The 22,346-nt window shown below is 41.7% G+C and overlaps 1 protein-coding gene across 5 annotated transcripts in view; it reads right to left on the reverse strand.

The window, feature by feature from the left end:
• Nucleotides 1–2,704: 2,704 nt before the first annotated feature.
• LOC131692609 (PAN2-PAN3 deadenylation complex subunit PAN3) overlaps nt 2,705–22,346 on the reverse strand; it is a 109,303-nt gene continuing 89,661 nt past the window's right edge. For all 5 annotated transcript variants that reach the window (XM_058979764.1, XM_058979763.1, XM_058979765.1 and 2 more), the window contains 7 exons: nt 6,846–6,969; nt 6,657–6,779; nt 6,458–6,587; nt 6,249–6,385; nt 5,995–6,186; nt 5,750–5,912; nt 2,705–5,693 (listed from right to left, as the gene is read on the reverse strand). In XM_058979764.1, the coding sequence (XP_058835747.1) occupies nt 5,583–5,693; nt 5,750–5,912; nt 5,995–6,186; nt 6,249–6,385; nt 6,458–6,587; nt 6,657–6,779; nt 6,846–6,969 (980 nt within the window). In that variant the 3' untranslated portion in view covers nt 2,705–5,582. The remainder of the gene's footprint in view (nt 5,694–5,749; nt 5,913–5,994; nt 6,187–6,248; nt 6,386–6,457; nt 6,588–6,656; nt 6,780–6,845; nt 6,970–22,346) is intronic.

Consider the following 22,346-nt stretch of genomic DNA (forward strand, 5'->3'; position numbering starts at 1 on the left):
CGAAATAAGTTTTAATTTCATACGCACGGTGTATTTATTAGAACAATTTTATGCAAAAAAATTCAGCATCTCTGAAACTTCGGAATATGAAAGAATGGGCTTTCCCCTTTCATTTGAAACTAAGATCAAAATAATCCGTCGGGGGGTCCAGAGCAACTTTTTTTTTTGAAGTTTTTTTCGTAACAATATAAGTTTTACTACTGGAGAAAGTTCATATTTCTGTCCCTAGATGGTGCTTTATACATTTGAACAACACTAAAAATGAGAATTTGATAGAAAATTTAATTGTCTACAAGTTTGTTGACTACTAAAAATTGATCTGAAATCATCCGGAAAAGTTGTTTAAGATTTTAACAAAGTTATATCTAAGATAGTTTCACACGAGGCCTAGTGGTTTGGAAATATGTTTTCTCGCACTTATTATATTACCAAAAAAAATAATTGGGTTTAGTGGCTTAAAAATATTAGACGGGATTCATTACGTTGACAATTCTAATTGAACTTCTGAAAATTAGGATGTTTGACAGAGTCAGAAAACTATTTGTGCTTTTGGCTAATCTTTCCCGATAGGTTCGAAGGGACTACCATTCATCGGAAGGTATTGCTTGGTTACAAGGTTACATTTATGTTTTGTTACACGGGTGTTTTAGAAAGGACCATACATCGTATAATTTAGGTTATGATCGTTTAAATCAGCTATTATAATTCCGTTCAAGACGAAATGTTGGGACACACCGTTTCTAGTTTAACGCAAACCATAGCAGTAACTGTCCAAATTAGTGGCTAGTGTGAAATGATTTATTCAAATTTTCTCCGCAAAGCATATTGTGGCAGTTGGATTTTAAGGCCATTTCCTATCAATTATGCGAGATATCGTTACTAAATTGATCCTAGATTATGCGATATGTATTACTTTTGAAAACAAAATATGATTTGAGTACAACAATAACCTTATATACATAGAAGTTCTAGAATATATCCCAAAAAAAATTATCTTGATCCAAAAACTCAAAGTTTTTTGTTCACTGTTTGTCACATTGAGTTAATTTTGAAAACGGATAATCAGCGTTTTGAACCAAGCATTGCAATGAAATCCGCGAAATATTGCAATGGTGCGTTAAAAGTTTCATTGAGTTTGTTCAAATATAAAGGTTGAAGTTTAGGACAAGTCAATTTTATACGAAGATGCTAACAGAGTAGGAGATTCATGTAAGAATAGTTATCAGTCATCACTGAGAACAATCGAAAAAATGAAAAAGAAGGCATACATAATTGAAAAAGCTGTTTCTGCGGGAGGAATCACTTACCATCATGAAAAAGAATATTAATATCATACTAGTTTGGTCAACACTTATCTAAAACTTCTCATCCCAAAAATATGAATGGTGCCCTGTATCAGGGAATTATAATTTTCAGCTAAAAGATGACTTTCCAAGCTCTCCAATTCTGCTGAATTCACTATTGAACTAAACACAACTATTTGGCAAATAAAAAAAGTGCTTGTGAATTAACAAACCACTAGGTCTTCTGTGAAACTAACTTAGACTTAGAATTCGTTAAAATATTAAACTACTTTTCGGGATAATTTCAAATCGGTTTTTAGTTGGTAACAAAGTTGTAGACAATTAAATAATCTATCAGATTCTCACTTTTAGTGTTGTTCGAATGTCTAAAACACCATCTAGGGGCAGAAATATGAACTAGTTCCATTGTAAAATCTATGTTTTCACGAAAAAAAACTTCAAAAAAAAAAAGTTGCTCTAGACCCCCCGACGGATTATTTTGATTTTGGTTTCAAATGAAAGGGGAAAGCCCATTCTTTCATATCCTGAAGTTTCAGAGATGCTGAATTTTTTTGCATAAAGTTGTTAAAAAAAGACACCGTGTACGGGAACTAAAACTAGTAGTTTAAGTTGTTATGAGATACAATACGACCAATAAATAGAAACTAAAAAAAAAATAGGGCATATAATAGTGATCGTTTATTATGCTCTTCCAACCATATAATCCCTTATTTTTAGTATGGAAGTAAAAGGTGTGATCATTCGAAAAAATTGAAGTCACGTATTTTGCTTTTGTGCCTTTACGAAAATCAGTTTTTTGGAAAGATTTTTAAAATAAACATAAACATTTCGGTATATAGATAGCTTTGCTAATGTTTGTTTGAATCATGCATCTTTTTGATTTGTTTACATTTAGTTTATGGCCCTTTTGAAATGTTCTCGTTGATATGATTAAGACCACTGCCTTCGCTACATTTGTATGCGTACTTTACTGCCCATATACGCATAAGAGTCCCAGATGGAATTTTGTCGAAAATGAGATATCTGTTGGATAGTATTCTGTATCACCACTGAATCATAATACACAAATAAGATTACCAGGTTTGTTCAGAAAATATCGAAAAAATACCACAACATGGTTGTTCCATCCATAAGGCTCAATGAAAATGTAAATCTTGAACAGCGTTTTTCTCGGCTTGCTGTTTTTCAATATGGGACACTTATGCATATATGGGCAGTTTAGAAAAGTTATAATAATGGCAAAATTTAACTAGAAAGCTTGGTCTATAAATTAAATGTTATTATATTGTCCAAAATCCGATTTTTCTTTACCGGTCCAAGTTTTTTACCACACCCATAGGGTTTACGGAAAGCTCCCCAATCACAGGGCCATTTCGGATCACGAATGAACGCTTACGATATATGAAACATAAATTTTCTTCATTTTATTCGTGTTTTTCAGCGGAACACTGTCGCGTCCCTTTTTCAGTTTTAACATTTTTTTCTGGGGTTTTTCATTTATTTCTTTTTCATACAATAATAAACCATCCATAATCCACTCGTGTTGTTTTGTTGATTTGTGTTTTCTTTTTCTTTTTCTTCGTTCGTTTGAATGCTGCCAATGAAAGAACGCTCCACGCAAGCCGTCGATTTTTGGTCAAGATTTAGCCGTAATTTTCAATAATAATTCAATATGTCGCCGTAAAAAAGAAGTTCTGTATATAATTGGTGAGATCAGTGGACGCGTGTGCTTTACACTCGGAAGAGGCGGTTGCGTTTAAAACCATGTTTTGCCTTTAGAGAAAAAAATAATAAGAAGCGTTCAAGAGTGCTTAAGAGAGTTTACTGTCAAGTTTTACTTTTAATTTGCAAAAATAAAAAAAATATAATTTACACAACTCTACATAAATATCATGAAGCAGATGTTGATGAAATTCGGTATTCAGTAAGATCACAATTATTATTAAAACTTGAGATAGCAATTGCAACTTTCAAAAAAAGAACTCAAATCAACAAACGGAACGTAACCACTTTTTGGTTTGAATGGTTACGTTATTTTTTTGTGCTTTTTGTTTTCGTTTTATTACAAATATATCTCTTCCCTATGTGTGTTTCTCAGTTTTTGTTCACTTTAGTTTCTCCTTTGTTTTAAATATTATTTGTCACAGTAAAAAGTCTTTCACTATTTCTCCATTTTCACGACTTTCACACATATTCGCTCATACTATCTTTCGTTTGCTCTCTTGCAGCTTCTTACTTGCTCCAGGAAGAATATGAATTTGTTTGCTGTCGCTGTAATCAAGCTATTAATTAGTTCTGTTTGTCAATAGCTCCCCGCTCTTTCGCTCTGACTCGTGTAGAAAGTTAAACCAGTTTGCTTCCCTGTGTAACGTACAGATTCAGTTTCATACATCTATTGGTTTACCTTTGTTAGGTGAGATCTCTGTCTCTTTCCCACACGTCTCAAAATCTTATGTTTTTGTTGTACGCTTCGACGCAATGATTTGTTTTATCTAGCCTTTAATTAGAAACTATTCTGCGGTTCAATGAGTTTCATATTAAAATCACGTTTTTCATTTTCTTCTTGCCGCGGCGGTTACAAGTCAAAAGATTCTCTTTTATTCTGTGCTATACCGTCAGAGATTAAGAATAGTTCTTCAATCGAAAAAAGAAAACAGATGCAGGGAGTAATGACTAATCAAGAGAAAAATATTAGTACGGACTATTTGTGATTTCGTGGCCGGAGATTTTTTTTATGCTTCTAGTTTGTTTCCTGTTCCAAAATTATGAGGATAGGCAGGGTAGGGGGAGGTGCTTGATCGAAAACGATCAACGATTATAGTTCATATGCCTGTTTCGTTGCGCTCAATTCAAAGCAGCAACTCTAAAACACCTCTAAATTTACGAGAAAACATATATTTTTTGTATAAGCCTAGGAGCGCTCGAGGTAAGTAATTAATGTTTGTTGCAGTTTCGTCACACAATCGTTTCTTCTTCTCTTTCAATTAATTCCGTTCTCGAGAACCTCGAAAACTTGTACGCTAGCAAATGATAATTTTAATAATATTAATAGTAATCAGGAAATAAAGATGCACAAAAAGGTCTCTAAAAATAAATGTATATCGTAGTAAAAAATAACATCACAAACAATTTTCTCAGTTATCATTACTCAGAGAAATAATAGTATTTTTTTTCTTATCAATAGAATATTTTTTCACATCTCTCATTCACACAATGTATATAAAATATTCCCTTTATCTCACCTTCAGCGATTGAGTGCATGTAAGTTTTAGATTCAGTTCTAGTCTATTGCAATCAAGTGTAACAGTGTCAAGCAAGACGTGTTTTTTATTTGCCATACAAACGTTGTTGAGAGTAATTCGACATAGTTATCTGAAGTCGTTTGTTTTTGATACTTTAATATTCCAGAGAAACAGTTAATGTTCATTTGAACAAATTATCAAATATTTCTGCCCACAGTAACGGAACTGCTAAGCAAATTCTGACCGAACGGTATATGTTCAATTATAAAATCTTCAACAGCGTTTATCGATTGATTGGTTCCAAAACCGATATATTTTTTATTTCCTCTTCAACGTTTATTACGCAAGTTCAACCACGTAATACTTTCTACTGTCCTGCATGAGCTAACAAATCATACTTTAAAAAAATAGACAAGATACACAGGACTTCACTCTAAACTTCACGCATCTGCACAATTGTTCACTTTTAGTTGCTTTAAAGCCTACTAACGCTACTTAGTTGATTTATTCTCCTCTCTCACTAATCTCGTTCAACAATTACTTCTGCTTTGTATTTGTGTAAATATCTATTTTCACGATGATGTATCTTTCTATCTTCTTTGCTTTTCACTTTTATTTCCTTTTGTAATGGTTCTTTGTAGGGGTGTGTATGTGTATAAAAAATAAGATCACGAACGAACGTATCTCTAGAAACTGCATTCTTTCACTTTCTCTCTCCACTTTTAACCTGCTGTGTTTATTCATGCATGTGTGTGTATGTGTGCTTATGTATGTGTGTTTGTGTCTTCATCAACCTTTCGCTCACCTACCACTTCAATGTATTGACGTAGTGTAGCTGCTACTCTCAGTTGAAAGCATTGTGCCACTACATTATAGTGTTACTACCGCCTTAAAAAATATTACACCTCTCGAGCCTCAATTAAATTCTGCCTTGTGAGTAGTGTGAGTAGTAGACACAGCCCATGTGCGCATGTGTGCAATTCTTCCCCCATCTACTACCGCTATCACCTACTACTTCCTACTGCTGCATCTACTACTACACGGTGGCCGCTGTTACCAGTTCGGAAAATGCTTGCTCTAAACAGTGCTTTAGTTCAGCATAAGTTACTACTAATACTGATTGTTCGTCACGTGACATCAGCTGGACCTGCGGCGGAAAAGAAAATTCGTTTCGCGATTACAGAGCAAAGAAGAATGACTAACCTTCTCCATGGTGCCCGCGTCCAGCTTGTTGAGACACTGCACGATGTGGGACTGGTTCAGCCACGGACGGCCGTCTTCCGCTACAGTGTGGAAGAGGTAGTCACGAAACAGTTTCAGCATGTAACGGTCGCCCGTTTCCGACCACGTGACGTCGAGATTAAGTCTGCGCATGGGCGGATGAGATTTTATTATTCTTTTGTATCCTCAGGACTACTCAATGGAAAAAAATTCTCGTTTCAACTTACTCAGGTCGTTCGTTGACGGTACCGAGTTTGATAAGCAGCCGGTAAAGCCGGCCGTTCTCCATCTCCTTCGCCAGTTCGTCCTCCTGGATATCACATTGAGCTTGTAATGCATCAAGTTGTACATAGAAGCGGGCACCGATCATCGGCATTATCTCCGTCACTGAGCGTCGGTTGCTCGACGAGAGTAGATATCTGAAAGCATCGATAATAACCAATCATTCGAAATCTACGGTTAACTAGCCCAGAAGACTCACAGTATAATATTTCGTAAATCCGATGAATAGTGCCGTGATATTAGCTCAATACTGTTCTGAATCTGGTCCCTTTGCACGGATTGCAAACTTCGACAGGCGAGAGCTAGTATCAATTTTCCTAGTGCCGTTAGATCATCCTGAAAATATACGGAAAGATAAATTTCGCTGTTCAGCCACGAAACGATAGTTAGAAAACAAGATCAAAAAACCTGTTGATGATGACTGACGACGGACAGGGGATTCGGTTGATTGGGGTCATATGTGGCGATGTCGGATATCGCTACACAGCTGAATCGTATCCGCTTGCCGGTAATAATGATTTTGGTCGGGTCCAGTGTTCTATCGAATTAAACCGATTTGTGTTATAGAATACATACTCGAGCTGCTCAATACGGGGATTAAACATACCGACAGGCCAGGCCAGCCTGGTGGATCGCTCGAAGTCCGGCAGTTAGCTGGATGATAATTGACCAGATTTCGTTCTCCGGCAGCAACACGTTGCCAGCCGTTCGGTGCAGGGAGCTTTTGTGACTGGAAGTGAGCCGTGAATAATATAGTAATGGAAGTATATAATAAATAGGACTTCGGAACAAGTACCTGAAGGGTCGTGCTTCGCCGGAGAAGGGATCGGTGTATCCGTTCGTTGATTCTGCGCTGGGGATGAAGTATTTCGATAGTAACGTCTGGGAACCGGGGTGATAATCGTACACTATCACCAGAGCTGTTTGGAGAAAGATTGACATGAAATTATTACTAGTGAGTTCAATGACACAGAAAATCCCCTTTAGGCTGATTTCCGTTCCAGAGAATCAAATGCGCTTGAAAGCTCAGTTTCAAATTAAAATAAAATTCCAATGTCTAATTCATCAGATTTATACACAACAGCCTTCATGTATGCTGCGAACGAGTGAAAAAAGATGGGTGGGTAATGTCTGCGACATAACCGGAGAGATGTAGAATACATAAAGAACACGTTCTTCAAATATGTTGATACTCATTGGAATTTTCGGACAAAAGGTGATTTGGGCGAGGAATATTTCAAATTATTCTTTACAAAAATGATGGTGGTCCTGAAAAGGACCGGTTTTGTTGGCGTTGTTGGCCTTGGTGAGGGAGATGGCTAACGATGAAATTAATTGTTAGCATGAGGAAGTCGCGTAGTACTGGCCAATGGAAGAACAGATAATAATTTATTCCTGAAAATCAATTTTTCTTTATTCATGTAAATTATACATACTTACAAATCTAATAGAAGATTCCTGGTCATATTTCTGAATCATTAGTGCGAACATTGTGTAATTTGGTTAAGTACAATGAAAGTTACAAACTTTCCAAACTCGACCTTCTGTTCCTTCAGAAATATTGAAATGGGGTGTCTATATTAAACCGTTAGTCGTGGTCACAATAAAAAAGATGGGTGGGTAATGTCTGCGACATAACCGGAGTGTCGTAACTACACTTGTGACGTTAATCCAAATCTAATGATATGCAACGAAATTACGTTTGCATGTGAAATTTTCAAATGATTCGTTATAATTATGGTTAAAAATTCTAATTGGAAATTCTTTTCCATCACCAACTATTTTTCTTTTTTCGAATCTACAGCATTCTTTGAAAATATTGTTGAAATGTTATTGATGAAAAACTGAAAATGCGTTTGGCAACACTGCTCACTAAATGGATGGTGGGAAGACGCACATTCGTTTTGATTATGCTAGTATTAGTAGCAGAAAAGGAAGAAAAGGCGCATGGCCCGAAAACGAGCAAGCGAGAGAGCGATAGTAGTTCGTATTCGCTCTACTAAACTAAAAAAAAAGATGGGTGGGTAATGTCTGTAACATAACCGGAGCATCGTGACTTCACTTCGAGACGTTAATTTAAATCTAATGATTTATGCAGTTAATCAAAGGAGGCTGCCAAAAAGTTCGAATAAAAGCAAGCGACTAGTGTACTTTGCACGTTCTATATTTTATCAATACTAGAGAGGATCAATAAAATAATTCAAATTGTAATAGCGACATGCAATTGTGGCAACACTGGCCATGAGATGGTGGGGGAACACGCACATTCGTTTTAGTTATGATGGTATTAGCAGCAGAAAGGAATGGAAAAGCAGTGCACGAAAACGAGCGAGAGAGGATAATTTAAATTCTCTTTCTTTCTTTCCACACATCGTATTTCTTATATAGCTTTCTGAAAATTATTTGTTATACACCATAAAATGTAAATTTCAGTTTAACTCTTATTAGAACATAATTAATTGGTCCTGAAAAGAACCGTTTACTGTTTTATTGCGGGAGCATAATTCAGACGCACTCCTCGCGGACACGGTGAGCCAGAAAGCACTATTTTGCATCCTCCAACAAACCGACCAAGTAGGCATCGTTGGCTTCTCGGGGCATCATTACGACTGAGCTTTGTAAGCGTAGCTCGACTTTGCAGTCCTGTACAATCTCACGAACCAGACGCTGGAACGATAGCCTACGGATTAGTTGCCCTTTAGTTGGGGCGAAATTCTTGCAGGGCGACAGTTCCGATGAGTCACCAGTAGCTGGGGCACTTTTTCCGTCCGTCGCTATTGCCAACTGCTTTCCTTCGGTGGACTGGCTGCTTGCTAGTGCTTGAACGAATACGAATGATGAGTAAAACCGACCGACCAATATTCATATATGAACACACGAGAAAGCACTACTATCGCTCTCTCGCTCGTTTTCGTGCCATTCCTGCGCCTTTCCTTTCCGTTCGGCTACCAATACTAGCATAACCAAAACGAATATTCTGTCTTTCCATCGCCTTCAATCTAGTGGCCAGTGCTAGCAAACTTGCATGTTCAGTTTTTCAATAACAACATTCAAACAATATTTTCAAAGAATGTTGCAGATTTGAAAAGAAGGAAGGAAAAGATTTTCACAAATTTAAATTCTTTCGTGTTATTTGTTAGCGCTGATAAAGGCTATTTAGTTTGCTACTAGCAAGGAGCTGCACAAACAAATCGATTTATGCAGTTAATCAACGGAGGCTGCCAAAAAGTTCGAATAAAAGCATGCGACTAGTGTACTTTGCACGTTCTATATTTTATCAATACTAGAGAGGATCAATAAAATAATTCAAATTGTAATAGCGACATGCAATTGTGGCAACACTGGTCATGAGATGGTGGGGGAACACGCACATTCGTTTTAGTTATGATGGTAGTAGCAGCAGAAAGGAATGGAAAAGCAGTGCACGAAAACGAGCGAGAGAGGATAATTTAAATTCTCTTTCTTTCTTTCCACACATCGTATTTCTTATATTGCTTTCTGAAAATTATTTGTTATACACCATAAAATGTAAATTTCAGTTTAACTCTTATCAGAACACAATTAATTGGTTCTGTAAAGAACCGTTTATTGTTTTATTGCGGGAGCATAATTCAGACGCACTCCCCGCGGACACGGTGAGCTAGAAAGCACTATTTTGCATTCTCGAACAAACCGACCAAGTAGGCATCGTTGGCTTCTCGGGGCATCATTACGACTGAGCTTTGTAAGCGTAGCTCGACTTTGCAGTCCTGCACAATCTCACGACCCAGACGCTCGAACGATAGCCTACTCTGTTGCCCTTTAGTTGGGGCGAAATTCTTGCAGGGCGACAGTTCCTGATCGGGTTGCGATGAGTCACCAGTAGCTGGGGCACTTTTTCCGCCGTCGTCATCGCCCACTGCTTTTCTTCGATGGACTGGCTGCTTGCTAGTGCTTGAACGAATACGAATGATGAGAAAAACCGACCGACAGATATTTATATAATCGCGCTAATATGCACTACTATCGCTTTCTCGCTCGTTCTCGTGCCGTGCATGAGCCTTTCCTTTCCGTCCGGCTTCTAATGGCCTAACCAAAGGAATATGCAGTCTTTCCCCCACCAAGTGCTCTCGTCAAGCAACCCAATGCGAATAACCATACGAACAAACATGTAGTGGACCTATATATAAACTTTTCATTATTTTATTGTTCGGTTGGTCTACCATAACGACGGCTCTGTGCGGGATGGGCTGAAAATTTTCACTTTTCCGAGTCGTTTTCGAAAGATTTTTCAAAACACATTTTTTTTGTTATTAGTACATGTTATACATACTTCAAATTTTAATACAGCATAGAGGAACATATTTGCAACAAATTGGCCTAAAAATCAAATCATTCTGTTAAGTATGATAAAAGTTATTAACGTTCAAAATCTGACGCGGCACCGCAGCCGATATTTTGAAACGGGACCCCTATATTGAAACCTTAAATGTATTCTACATTAAAATGAGAATTTAATAAACCCGAAAAGTATCATTACGAATATTATGTTGTACGCCCGATAATTTCAAAATACCAGCAAAGTATCGAACTTATCGGAACTAGTTCGGTAGACAATCCCTTATTCATCTCAATCCTTGCCTGCTCGCTCAAAAAGGTTTTACAAATGAATGGCTGGCGTCCAAAAAGAGCTAACCCACATTTTCTTCGAAATTGACATTTTTGCATTTTTTTTAATAGCTCTAATTAATCCACGTGGACCGCCATTTGAGAAATTTGAAAATAATTTTTCAGATTTTTTGCTATTAGCAGTCAAAGCCGACATGGAGGTAACCCCAGTACTAGCTGGCGTCCAAAAAGGGGGTAACCCTACGCTGTCTTATGGAAATTCGAGTTTTCTCGTTCATTTTCCGAAGTTTTAAGAAAAAGTAGTCTATCGATTCGCAATCAGTAAATTTTATGTTATAGCTCACATACCGGTGAACTCGATATAATGCTGTTTTTAGTTGGATTGTATTGTACGTTGACGTTTCGGCCCAAACAGTCGTTCCTGAAGGTGAGGGCCGCTCACATGCTGGCTATTTTCTATCAAATATGTATATTTCTTGCACGAATGTATATTGTTGAGCGCATTTTTCGAAAATTCCGGAGAAAGCGTCATGTCTCTATATTGAAAGTTAACCCTTAAAATACTGGGACGACTTTGTTGCATATTTTTGGTTATATCTTCAAACGACTGGGATGGTGAGATTTTGAGTTATTTGAAAACAGCTGTCTGTCTTTTAGAGCAAAACGATGGTTGTTTACTGCCCGACGTTTCGGCCTTGTGGTGTTAGTTATTTTCAAGGGAAATATAGGTCTATCGTTTTTTGTTAGAATGTCGCTGCCCGACGATACGGTGCCTAGGAACTATTTCTACATGCATGAATTTATATTTTTTCCCTTTATGGGCAGCTAGGGCCGAGGGTGGTGGTTAGTGGGTTTCATACATCCTTGACCTAACGGACGAAGCTATGGTGCCTTGAACACAGATCCAAGGCCATCATTGAAATGATAAGTTCTGCGTTTGAGATGTACTTCACCCGGTTGCCAGACGAATACCTGTAATTACGTGTGATTTTGTATGTATATGTGTGATTGTGAGTCCTATTGTGGTGGTTTGTCCGTGGAGTGTGTGGATGTTTTTCGACAGTTGCTCTACTGAAGCTTCAGAGCTAGGGTGTCGGAAGAGCTACCCGTCAGAATCACTCGCTACAATTGCAGACGAGATCAATTGCAGCGGATCGTGATTTTAAATGATATTTGTTGTTCGGTACAGACATATGCGAACACAGGGACGTTACGATCGCATGCATCATCACGAGGGGCTCGAGCGTTTGTCCGGTAACGCGTGTGTTCTTAGATGATCGCGCGCGGACCGTGAATTTGATACTTAATTTTCGCAGTATGGCTCAGATGCTAAAAGTGAGTGGGTTCTTCTATATCACTTTCGCGTATTCGAGATTTTGGATGTATTGGTGGACGATCGCATTTGCATGTTCGCCCCTGCCAATTCATGACAAGGGACTCAGATATTTGTATGGTAGCGTATTCGATCGCGTGGGCCTATGTATGTTGCGTATGATGACGTTCGCGAGTAGTTTCGGTTCCGTAATCGTGCGGCCATGGAGCAGACTTCCGGACGTGATCGACCCGTGACCGCGCGAACACGGGCGCCTGTGGGTTAGCGTTTGCAAATTTGTGAATGCTATCACGATCATTTTATCAACGAGGTACTATCGTGCTTTTAGATCACAATGTAGCTTAACTAAAAATAAAATAATCGTATCCCAAGTTTCTATGTGATATCATCACTGTAATACTGCTTTGGTGGAAAATCCCCCGGACCACGTCAAGGTACAGTATCATGCCGAGGGATACGGTATCTAGGAACTATTTCTACATGCATGAATTTATATTTATGCAAAATATAGGCTGTGTTTGCATTGGATAAAGATGGATGTCACCACTGCACTACTATTACAATCGTTATAGTTTTGGTTATATCTTTTGACACAGTGAATCAATTTTCAATCGAAAAACTGTTATATTTAAAGAAATAGTTGCACTATCAAATGATCATCGAGAAATAGGGATACAGGTGGCCAATCGGAAGAAATTGCCAAAAATGTACTGCACACCTCGTATTTTCTAAAGAAATCCATATCTGACTTTGATGTTTATGAATGAAAACGGGTGAAAACTTCAATTTTTTCACTTGAAATCATACAGGAATCCTTCAATTTCTTAACCTTACATCTCCGCTTACATTGCCGGATGTTAGGTTACCGGAAACTCCGATGTCCGGTTCCGGAGGACTAGTTCAGATTTAGAGATCATTTCCATCATGCGACACATCAAATCATATTACCTCGACGAAATAAGACTGACGGAAGAGCAAGGACGTTATTTTAGACACACATGGCCATTTCAACATCAGTTCTGGAACTCCGGTGTCCAGTTCCGGAGTACCAGTACCAGATTTAAAGGCCATTCTTATCATGCGACACATCAAATCACATTTTCTCGATTAAATCAGAGTGACGGAAGAGCAAAGATGTAATTTTGGTCACAAATGACCATTTCGACATCAGTTCCGGAACTCCGGTGTCCGGTTCTGAGAACTAATCCCGGTTTAGAGGCCACATCCATCACGCGGCACATCAAATCACACTTCCTTGACGAAATAAGCCTGATGGAAGAGCAAGGATGCCATTTTTGACACATTGGCCATTTCAGCATCGGTCCAGGAATTCCGGTGTCCGGTTCCGGAGGGCCAATTCCGATATAGAGGTCATTACTATCACATTTCCTGGACGAAATAAGACTGATGGAAGAGCAAAGATGCCGTTTTGGACCCATATGGCCATTTAAACATTACTTCCGGGACTCCGGTGTCCGATTCCGAAGGACCAGTGCTGATTTATTTATTTATTTATTCGATTTTCGGCAGAAACCGTACAAATTAAATGTAAATGACTTATTGTTATGGTGTTAAAAGTTTATAACCGCTGACTTATAACTAGATTTAGTAATATGATAGTCGAAGAATTCGGCAGTTTCGTTAAATTTTCGGAAACACTTATCTACCGGATTATTCTGGCTGTATGCTGTATGGTACCTAGGAATCCATAAAGCGGTCGGTTTTTTATAACACGAGGAGTAACAAACAAATTAATCCTTGAGTAAATATCGGGATGTTGCTCGACAATGTATCGAAAATGAACATTCTTTGTATTGGGACAACTGGAACTGAGCTGGGAGCACGGTCAATACGCCCGTGTCGCTTTCTTACTGGGCTCCTCTGTGACAGCTGCGCTGTCATTGCAACGGATGCCACGTCAGCATTTTTAGCGCCACGACTTGAGTCAGTCTTTAGTAATACTCGTGTATTTTAACCTCGATGAATAAATCTTTTATATTGTTTAAGTCGCGTTGAATTTAATATATGGTGACATAACCACGGCCATTCTCGGAGTGCACGCGTCTTAACAGTGGCGACGAAGGTGCGCGGTTTTGATTATTAAACGTTTAATCAACGAAAACAAAATCGCGCCTCCCACGCGGGGAAAAAAAGGAAGCTGCCCATGCCAATGGAGAACGGTCAAGAGAGGTTAGGTGCAGCAGCCAATATGCATCACCAAGTAGGCCAGCAAGCGCATATTCCAATAGATGCGTTAATCCTACAAATGCTAGAACAGCTGAAGCAACAACAGCTCGTAACTAACCAGCTTCTTCACAACCACCAAGAGGCTCAGGAGCAACAACGAGGGTTTATCCAGCAGTAGGGAGCTGCTCTTCGCAACATACACGTGCAAGTTCCGTCCAGTCCAGAAGTCATCCTCGATTCATTAGCAGCTAACGTCAAAGAGTTCCAGTATGATGCAGGAAACAATATAACCTTCGCTACATGGTACTCGCGGCACGAAGAACTTTTCGCAAATGACGCCTCCCGGTTGGACGATCCGGCTAAAGTCAGGCTACTAATAAGAAAGCTAGGTTTGGCTGAACACGAGCGCTATAACGCCTAAGGAGTTTACGTTTCAAGAGACGGTGGCCAAACTGAAGTGCTTGTTTGGTGCAGCTGAGTCGGTCATTAGTAGACGCTATCGCTGCCTGCAAGTTTCCAAGGGTCCGACCGAAGATTACGTAACATATGCGTGCCGGGCCAACAAAAGTTGTGTGGAGTTTGAGCTTGGAAGTTTGTCTGAAGAACAATTCAAGTCATTAATCTTCGTGTGTGGCTTAAAGTCGGAAGCGGACACAGAAATTCGAACAAGGCTGCTGAGTAGAATCGAGGAGAGGACAGATGTAACGCTTGAACAACTATCGTCCGAGTGCCAGCGTATAATGAATCTTCGACACGACACCGCCATGATCGAAGGAACGGGAAACTCGGTCAACATAATCAGAAAGCAGCAACGGTTCCGGAAACATCATCAGCAGAGCCGTGAGATCGCTCCGAAACCGCACAAATCTGCCTCCGGGAACAAAAAGGAGCCACCAAGTCCTTGTTGGAACTGCGGGACGATGCACTACGCGCGGGACTGCAGATTCAAAAACCACCAGTGCTCAGAATGCAGTAAGTATGGACACAAAGAAGGCTACTGTTCGAGTTCAAGAAAGCCTCCTAGGCGCCATTTTAAAAGTAAATCAAACATAATGGCGGTGAGTACAAAAACGGTAACCGTTTCCGTAAACGCGGTGCAGCGTCGCAGGAAATTTGTCCCGATCGAGCTGAACGGTATTCCAGTGCAGTTGCAGTTTGATACTGCTAGCGACATAACCGTGATATCCGCAGATACATGGGAGCAGTTCGGAAAGCCGCCGACCAGGTTACCATCAGTGACAGCGAAAGCAGCATCTGGAGATCCACTGAAATTACTCTCGGAATTTGATTGTTCGATTAGCATCAACGGCGTAACTCACCCGGGTATAATTTTCGTGGCGGCGCAAAATCTTCACATCCTGGGACTAGATTTAATAGAAACTTTCCAACTCGATTCGGTTCCGATGAAAGTGTTTTGCAACCAAATCAACAATTCCAACACTATGGTTGACAAACTCAAAGCTGATTTTCCTCAAGTCTTCAGTACAACTTTGGGACGGTGTACAAAAGCAACGGTAAAGCTCGACTTGAAACCAGGTCAGAAACCTGTGTTTCGACCAAAACGTCCAGTGGCATACGCAACATATCAAACCGTCGATGAATAACTGGACCGACTTGAACGTATGAGCATCATCACACCAGTCGACTACTCGGACTGGGCCGCTCCAATCGTGGTTGTCCGGAAGGCTAATGGTAGTATTCGGATTTGCGGCGACTATTCTACAGGACTGAACGACGCACTCCAGCCGCATCAATACCCGATACCGTTGCCGCAGGACATTTTCGTAAAGCTTACCAACTGTACAGTGTTCAGCATCATCGACATGTCGGAATAATATCTTCAGGTTGGCGTCGATGAGACAACTAGTATGCTTCTATCCATCAATACACATCGGGGCATATACAAAGTAAATCGTCTTGCGCCCGGCGTGAAAGCTGTACCAGGAGCATTCCAACAGCTTGTGGACACCATGTTAGCAGGTCTCAAGCACAAGTGCGGTTACATCGATGACATCATTGTAGGCGGAGAAAACGAAGAAGAGCATTGGCGGATAGGCATTGTTCCAACGTCTTCAGGAGTTTGGATTTACAGTTCGGTTGGAAAAATGTTCGTTCGGACGTTCTCAGATAAAATATCTGGGCCATTTACTCGATCAGCACGGAATCCGCCCTGACCCGTCAAAAATAGAAGCTATCAAGCTCATGCCTGCACCGATGAATGTATCTGAAGTTCGTTCTTTCCTTGGAGCCATAAATTTTTATGGAAAGTTCGTTCCGAATATGCGAGCACTTCGATACCCTCTGGATGAGTTGCTGAAGTCAGAAGCCAATTTCAATTGGACAACGGAGTGTCAGACTGCTTTTGATAAATTTAAGCAGATTCTATCATCGGATCTCCTCCTGACCCACTATAATCCAAAGTTAGAGGTCATTGTGTCAGCTGATGCATCTTCAGTTGGCCTAGGAGCAACGATTTGCCATCGGTTCCCGGACGGATCATTGAAGGTCGTCCAACACGCATCCAGAGCATTGGCACCGGCGGAGCGCAATTACAGCCAACCTGATCGTGAAGGACTAGCCGTAATATTCGCAGTTACGAAGTTTCATCGCATGATTTTTGGTCGCCGATTTCGACTCCAAACAGACCATGCTCCATTACTCCGAATTTTCGGTTCAAAAAAAGGAATCCCGGTCTACACAGCCAATCGTCTCCATCGCTGGGCACTAACGCTGCTAATGTACGACTTTACCATTGAGTACGTGGCTACAAACAAGTTTGGCAATGCCGACATTTTATCTCGACTTATCAACCGCCATCTTCACCAGAAGAAGATTATGTAATCGCAGCTATTTCGCTCGAAGATGTTGTCAGGTCAGTAGCATTTGAATCGTTCGCAGTTTTTCCGCTCTGTTTTAGAGATGTCCAGCAAGGTACTCGAACGGACCCTGTTCTAGGGAGCTTTCCGTTTCGTCCAAGAAGGCTGGCCAAAAATATTGCCCTCAGAAGCAGATCGCGAGTTGGTAAGGTTCTTCAACCGGCGCGAATCTCTTACGACTGTACAGGGGTGTATCCTTTTCGGAGAGCGGCTTGTCATTCCACATCAGCTGCGTAAGCGATGTCTCGATCAATTACATCAAGGCCATCCCGGAATTCAGCGAATGAAGGCAATTTCGCGTAGTTACGTTTATTGGCCGACCCTTGATGGCGAGATCGCTGATTTTGTAAAAAGGTGTTCCCACTGTGCATCTGCTGCTAAATCACCAGCACACGTGCCACCAGTTCCCTGGCCTAAGCCCACCCATACATGGCAACGAGTTCACGTCGATTATGCTGGACCCATAGATGGTGACTACTATTTACTCGTGGTGGATTCGCACTCGAAATGGCCAGAGATTATCCAAACACGCCGCATCACCAGCACAGCTACTATCAAAATGCTGCGCAGTCTCTTTGCCCGCATGGGTATGCCAGAAACATTGGTGTCGGACAACGGTGCCCAATTCACGAGTGCGGAGTTTGCGGAATTTTGCATCGCAAATGGTATTGAACACATTACTACTGCGCCATTCCACCCTCAATCCAATGGTCAGGCAGAACGTTTCGTAGATACGTTCAAGCGCACGGTTAAAAAAATACGAGAGGGAAGAGGTTCAATGGAAGAAGCATTGGATACGTTTCTGTTAACTTACCGAAGCACTCGAAATCGGTCAGCACCAGACGGACTATCCCCTTCAGAGATAATGTTCAATCGTCGAATTCGGACGTGCCTTGAGCTACTGCGTCCGCCACCACAACGCCCGTCAGAACCAACAGAGCAGACACCGCAAACAAGGTCATTCAAACAAAACGATACTGTATGTGCAAAAATTTATTGCAAAAATGTCTGGAGCTGGATTGCCGGTACCATTGTCGAGAAGCTTGGTAACGTAATGTACAACGTCTTGCTTCAGAACCGTCGTCTAGTTCGATCACACATAAATCAACTCAGAACCCGATCTCCCACCAGTGCGGGTAGTACAGAAAAATGTAGTCAGTCAGCCAAGCACAGGCCGTTGCCATTGAACGTACTGCTCGACGCCTGGGATTTGCCTGGGTCATCATCAACATCACCTACCAGAACTTCACAGTCTGCAGATCCACCGGTACTGAGGGTTGTTCAACAGGAACCATCATTGTCCCCGTCTCAGGTGGCATATCGTATTCCGGCTGTCAACTCAAACACGTCGTCATCGTCTACATCTTCAACGTCTTCCAGCTTCGAATCAGCGAATACCAGCACACCAGCAGCTCCGTTGCCTAGGCGCTCTTCCCGTGTTAGAAGGGCACCCATACGGCTCAACCTGTACGAGTGTTATTAAGGGGAGATATTGGGACAACTGGAACTGAGCTGGGAGCACGGTCAATACGCCCGTGTCGCTTTCTTACTGGGTTCCTCTGTGACAGCTGGGCTGTCATTGCAACGGATGCCACGTCAGCATTTTTAGCGCCACGACTTGAGTCAGTCTTTAGTAATACTCGTGTATTTTAACCTCGATGAATAAATCTTTTATATTGTTTAAGTCGCGTTGAATTTAATATATGGTGACATCACCACGGCCATTCTCGGAGTGCACGCGTCTTAACACTTTGCAAGAAGGTACGACGTGACTCAAGCGTTGGTAAATGCAGCAGCATACATCTATCATTATACGGTGGCAGACCGATAGGGTCGTTCCATGGCAGTTTTCTTAAAGCAAACCGTTTAAAGCTTCTTTGAACACGCTCCAATCGAATGCTTTGCACGGTGTTGTACGTCGCCCATACTTGTACCTCCGGACCAGTACGCAGTATATAGATTTTAGATTGTAGTAATCCTCGAAATCAGTAGTGTTTCGTTTCAAAAAACCCAATGTTGCAAAAGCTTTAGCCGTTGTCGCTGTGATGTAGTCGGCAAAGCGAAGTTTTCTGTCAAATTACACTCATAGGTCACCGATATATTCCACGCTTTCGATGACACACGCTTGAAGGGTATATTCGCAGCGCTTTAGAGTTGTCGAGTTCCCGAAACTTATCACCTTACATTTATCGACGTTGATCTGCGTTCTATTCAGCGAGCACCAATCTTCAATATTGACTATATCCTCTTGGAGCACAGCTGAATCGAGTCCCGATGCAATTGAGCGAAAGATTTTCAGATCATCAGCGTAGAGCAGTTTTCCAAACTTTACGCGGATTCAGAGACCGTTGATGAATAATAGAACGATAAGTGGCCCTAGGTGACTTCCTTGAGGGACACCGGTTAGCGTTTCAAATACGCTTGAGCATGTGGTGCCGATTCTAACAAAAGCGGATCATTCAGAAAGGTAAGATTGTAGCCATCTGGTTATCCACGGAGGAAATTCTAGTCGCTGCAATTTCATAAACGCTATGTTGCGCGGCACCTTGTCGAATGCTTTAGCGAAATCAAAATAAATTGCATCAACGTGCTGGCGCTTCTCGATGGCTGGAGCTAGAAAACTTGTGTACGTCATCAAGTTCGAAGCGGCCGAGCGTTTCTTTACAAAGCCGTGCAGACGTTCATCAATTATGTGCGAAGATGCAGCGTACATCGCATTGTAAACAATCTTTTCCAGAACTTTGACCAGACAATTCAGAAGCGAGATCCCTCTATAGTTTTCAATATTATGAGTATTTCCTTATGGTTAGGAACTATAGCAGCTTCTTTCCACACAATAGGGAAAACATTTTCCGTGATTGAGCGCTTGAAAATAATGCTTTCTGGTACAGAAAGCGCTCGGGCGCAATATTTTATGAACAAAGGCGGCAAGCAATGTGGACCTGGCCCTTTCGACGGACAACGCTGGACAAAGCTCTCAGAACATCGGCATCGTTTATGTTAGGGCGGGGAAGCTGATGTTATAGGTTGGCAATGTTTCAAGGTAGTCTTGTGATGGATAGACAGGAGGGCTGGTAAATACATCTCGGAAGTGATCTGCAAAAAAGACCTACCGACTCGCTGTGGACTGTGAACATTTGTCTCGCAGATAAACATTTTTTGGAATACCCTCGGAGCGTATTCTGCTATTTATAAACTTCCAGAATGTCGAGGGATTATTCCGCAGGTTGCATTGGACTTGGATGAGATACTCGCCGAATGCACTGTTCCGGGCTGTTTCATATTGCAGCTCAATTTGTCGAAGAATAGCTTTGTTGTCCTGTGACGAAAGAATCGCTTACGTTGCTTCAGCCGACCAAGCTCAGCGTTCCACAACGGATACTTATAATCTGCTTTTTAGTGGTACGTTTTTTAGGAACATTGCAGCGAAGAATTTCATATATGGCCTCGTGGAACGCCGAAACTACCTGATTCAAATCGTTTCCATCCAGCGTATCACGCCAATTGACTGCACCAACGGCCGATGAGACTTCACTAGGTACAGCGATTCTGAATCGAGGAAACGACTGTTTCGATGACGAATGTAAGCAGTTAATAGACGAGAAGAATGCAGCACGGTCGAGGATGCAGCAGCACGGAACGAGACAGAAAGTGGCGCGATACAAACAAGCACGGAACAGGCAAACCTCGGTCCTCCAGGGAAAGAAGCGCCAACAGGAGGAACGAGATCGCGAAGCGATGGAAAAACTGTACCGCGTAAACGACACACGGAAGTTCTACGAGAAGCTGAACAGTTCGCGCAAATGCTACGTTCCACAAGCCGATATGTGCAGGGACTTAGACGGCACCCTTCTTACGAACGAGTGTGAGGGGATTGAGAGGTGGAAGCAGTATTATGACGAGCACCTCAACGGTGAAGCAGCAGAGAACGAAAGCGGCATGGCAACGGATCTTGGACGGTAGGCTGCCGGCCCTTGATCTCCAAGAAGTCAAGAAGGAGATCGATCGGCTGAAAAACAACAAAGCTGCAGGTGTAGATCAACTACCCAGCGAGCTATTAAAATACGGTGGTGAAAGTGGGCTAGAGTGCTGCACTGGGTAATCGCCAAAATTTGGGAGGAGGAGATTCTTCCAGAGGAGTGGATGGAGGGTGTCGTTTGCCCAATTTACAAAAAGGGTGCCAAGTTGGATTGGTGCAACTACCCCGCGATCACACTACTTAGCGCCGCCTACAAGGTCCTCTCCCAAATTCTTTGCCGCCGATTGTCACAATTTGCAAGGGAGTTCGTGGGGCACTACCAAGCGGGATTCATGGGTTCCCGCGCCACCACGGACCAAATATTCGCGATTCGGCATGTTTTACAGAAGTGCGGCGAATACAACGTGCCCACACATCATTTGTTCAGCGATTTAAAATCGCCAAATGACACAAACGATCGAGATCAGCTATGGCGGATAATGCACGAGTACGGTTTTCCGGATAAGCAAACACGATTAGTCAAAGCGACATGGATCGGGTGATGTGCGTTGTTCAAGTATCACGGACACTCTCGAGTCCCTTTGAATCTCGAAGAGGGTTACGGCAACGTGATGGTCTATCGTGCCTGCTGTTCAACGTTGCGTTAGAAGGTGTAATGAGGAGAGCGGAGATAGACACGAGTGGCACGATCTTCAGGAAGTCCGTCCAGCTTCTTGGCTTCGCCGACGACATTGACATAATGGCATGGAACTTTGAGGCGATGTCGGAACTGTACATCAGATTGAAGGCTGAAGCCAGCAGGATTGGACTTGCCATCAACGTTTTGAAGACAAAATACATGAGAGGAAGAGGTTTTAGAGACGACAATACGGACCTCCCATCCCGAGTTCGGAATGACGGTGACGAAATCGAGATGGTCGACGAATTCGTGTATTTGGGCTCACTGGTAATCGCCGACAATGATACTAGCAGAGAAATCAAAGACGGATCTTGTCGGGAAATCGTGCCAACTTTGGACTCCATAGGACGCTCCGGTGGAACAAAATTCTCCGCCGCACGAAGTTGATTATCGAGAAGACGCTGATTAGACCGGTGGTCCTCTACGGCCCCGAAACCTGGACTATGCTCGTGGAGGACCAACGCACCCTTGGAGTTTTCGAACGAAAGGTGTTGCGTACCATCTATGATGGCGTGCAGATGGAAGACGGAACGTGGTTCAGGCGAATGAACCATGAGTTGCATCAGCTGCTGGAAGAACCATCCATCGCGCATACCGCAAAAATAGGACGTTTGCGGTGGGCTGGCCACGTCGTA

The sequence above is a fragment of the Topomyia yanbarensis genome, chromosome 3 (genome assembly GCF_030247195.1).
Source record: "Topomyia yanbarensis strain Yona2022 chromosome 3, ASM3024719v1, whole genome shotgun sequence".
NCBI lineage: Eukaryota > Metazoa > Arthropoda > Insecta > Diptera > Culicidae > Topomyia > Topomyia yanbarensis.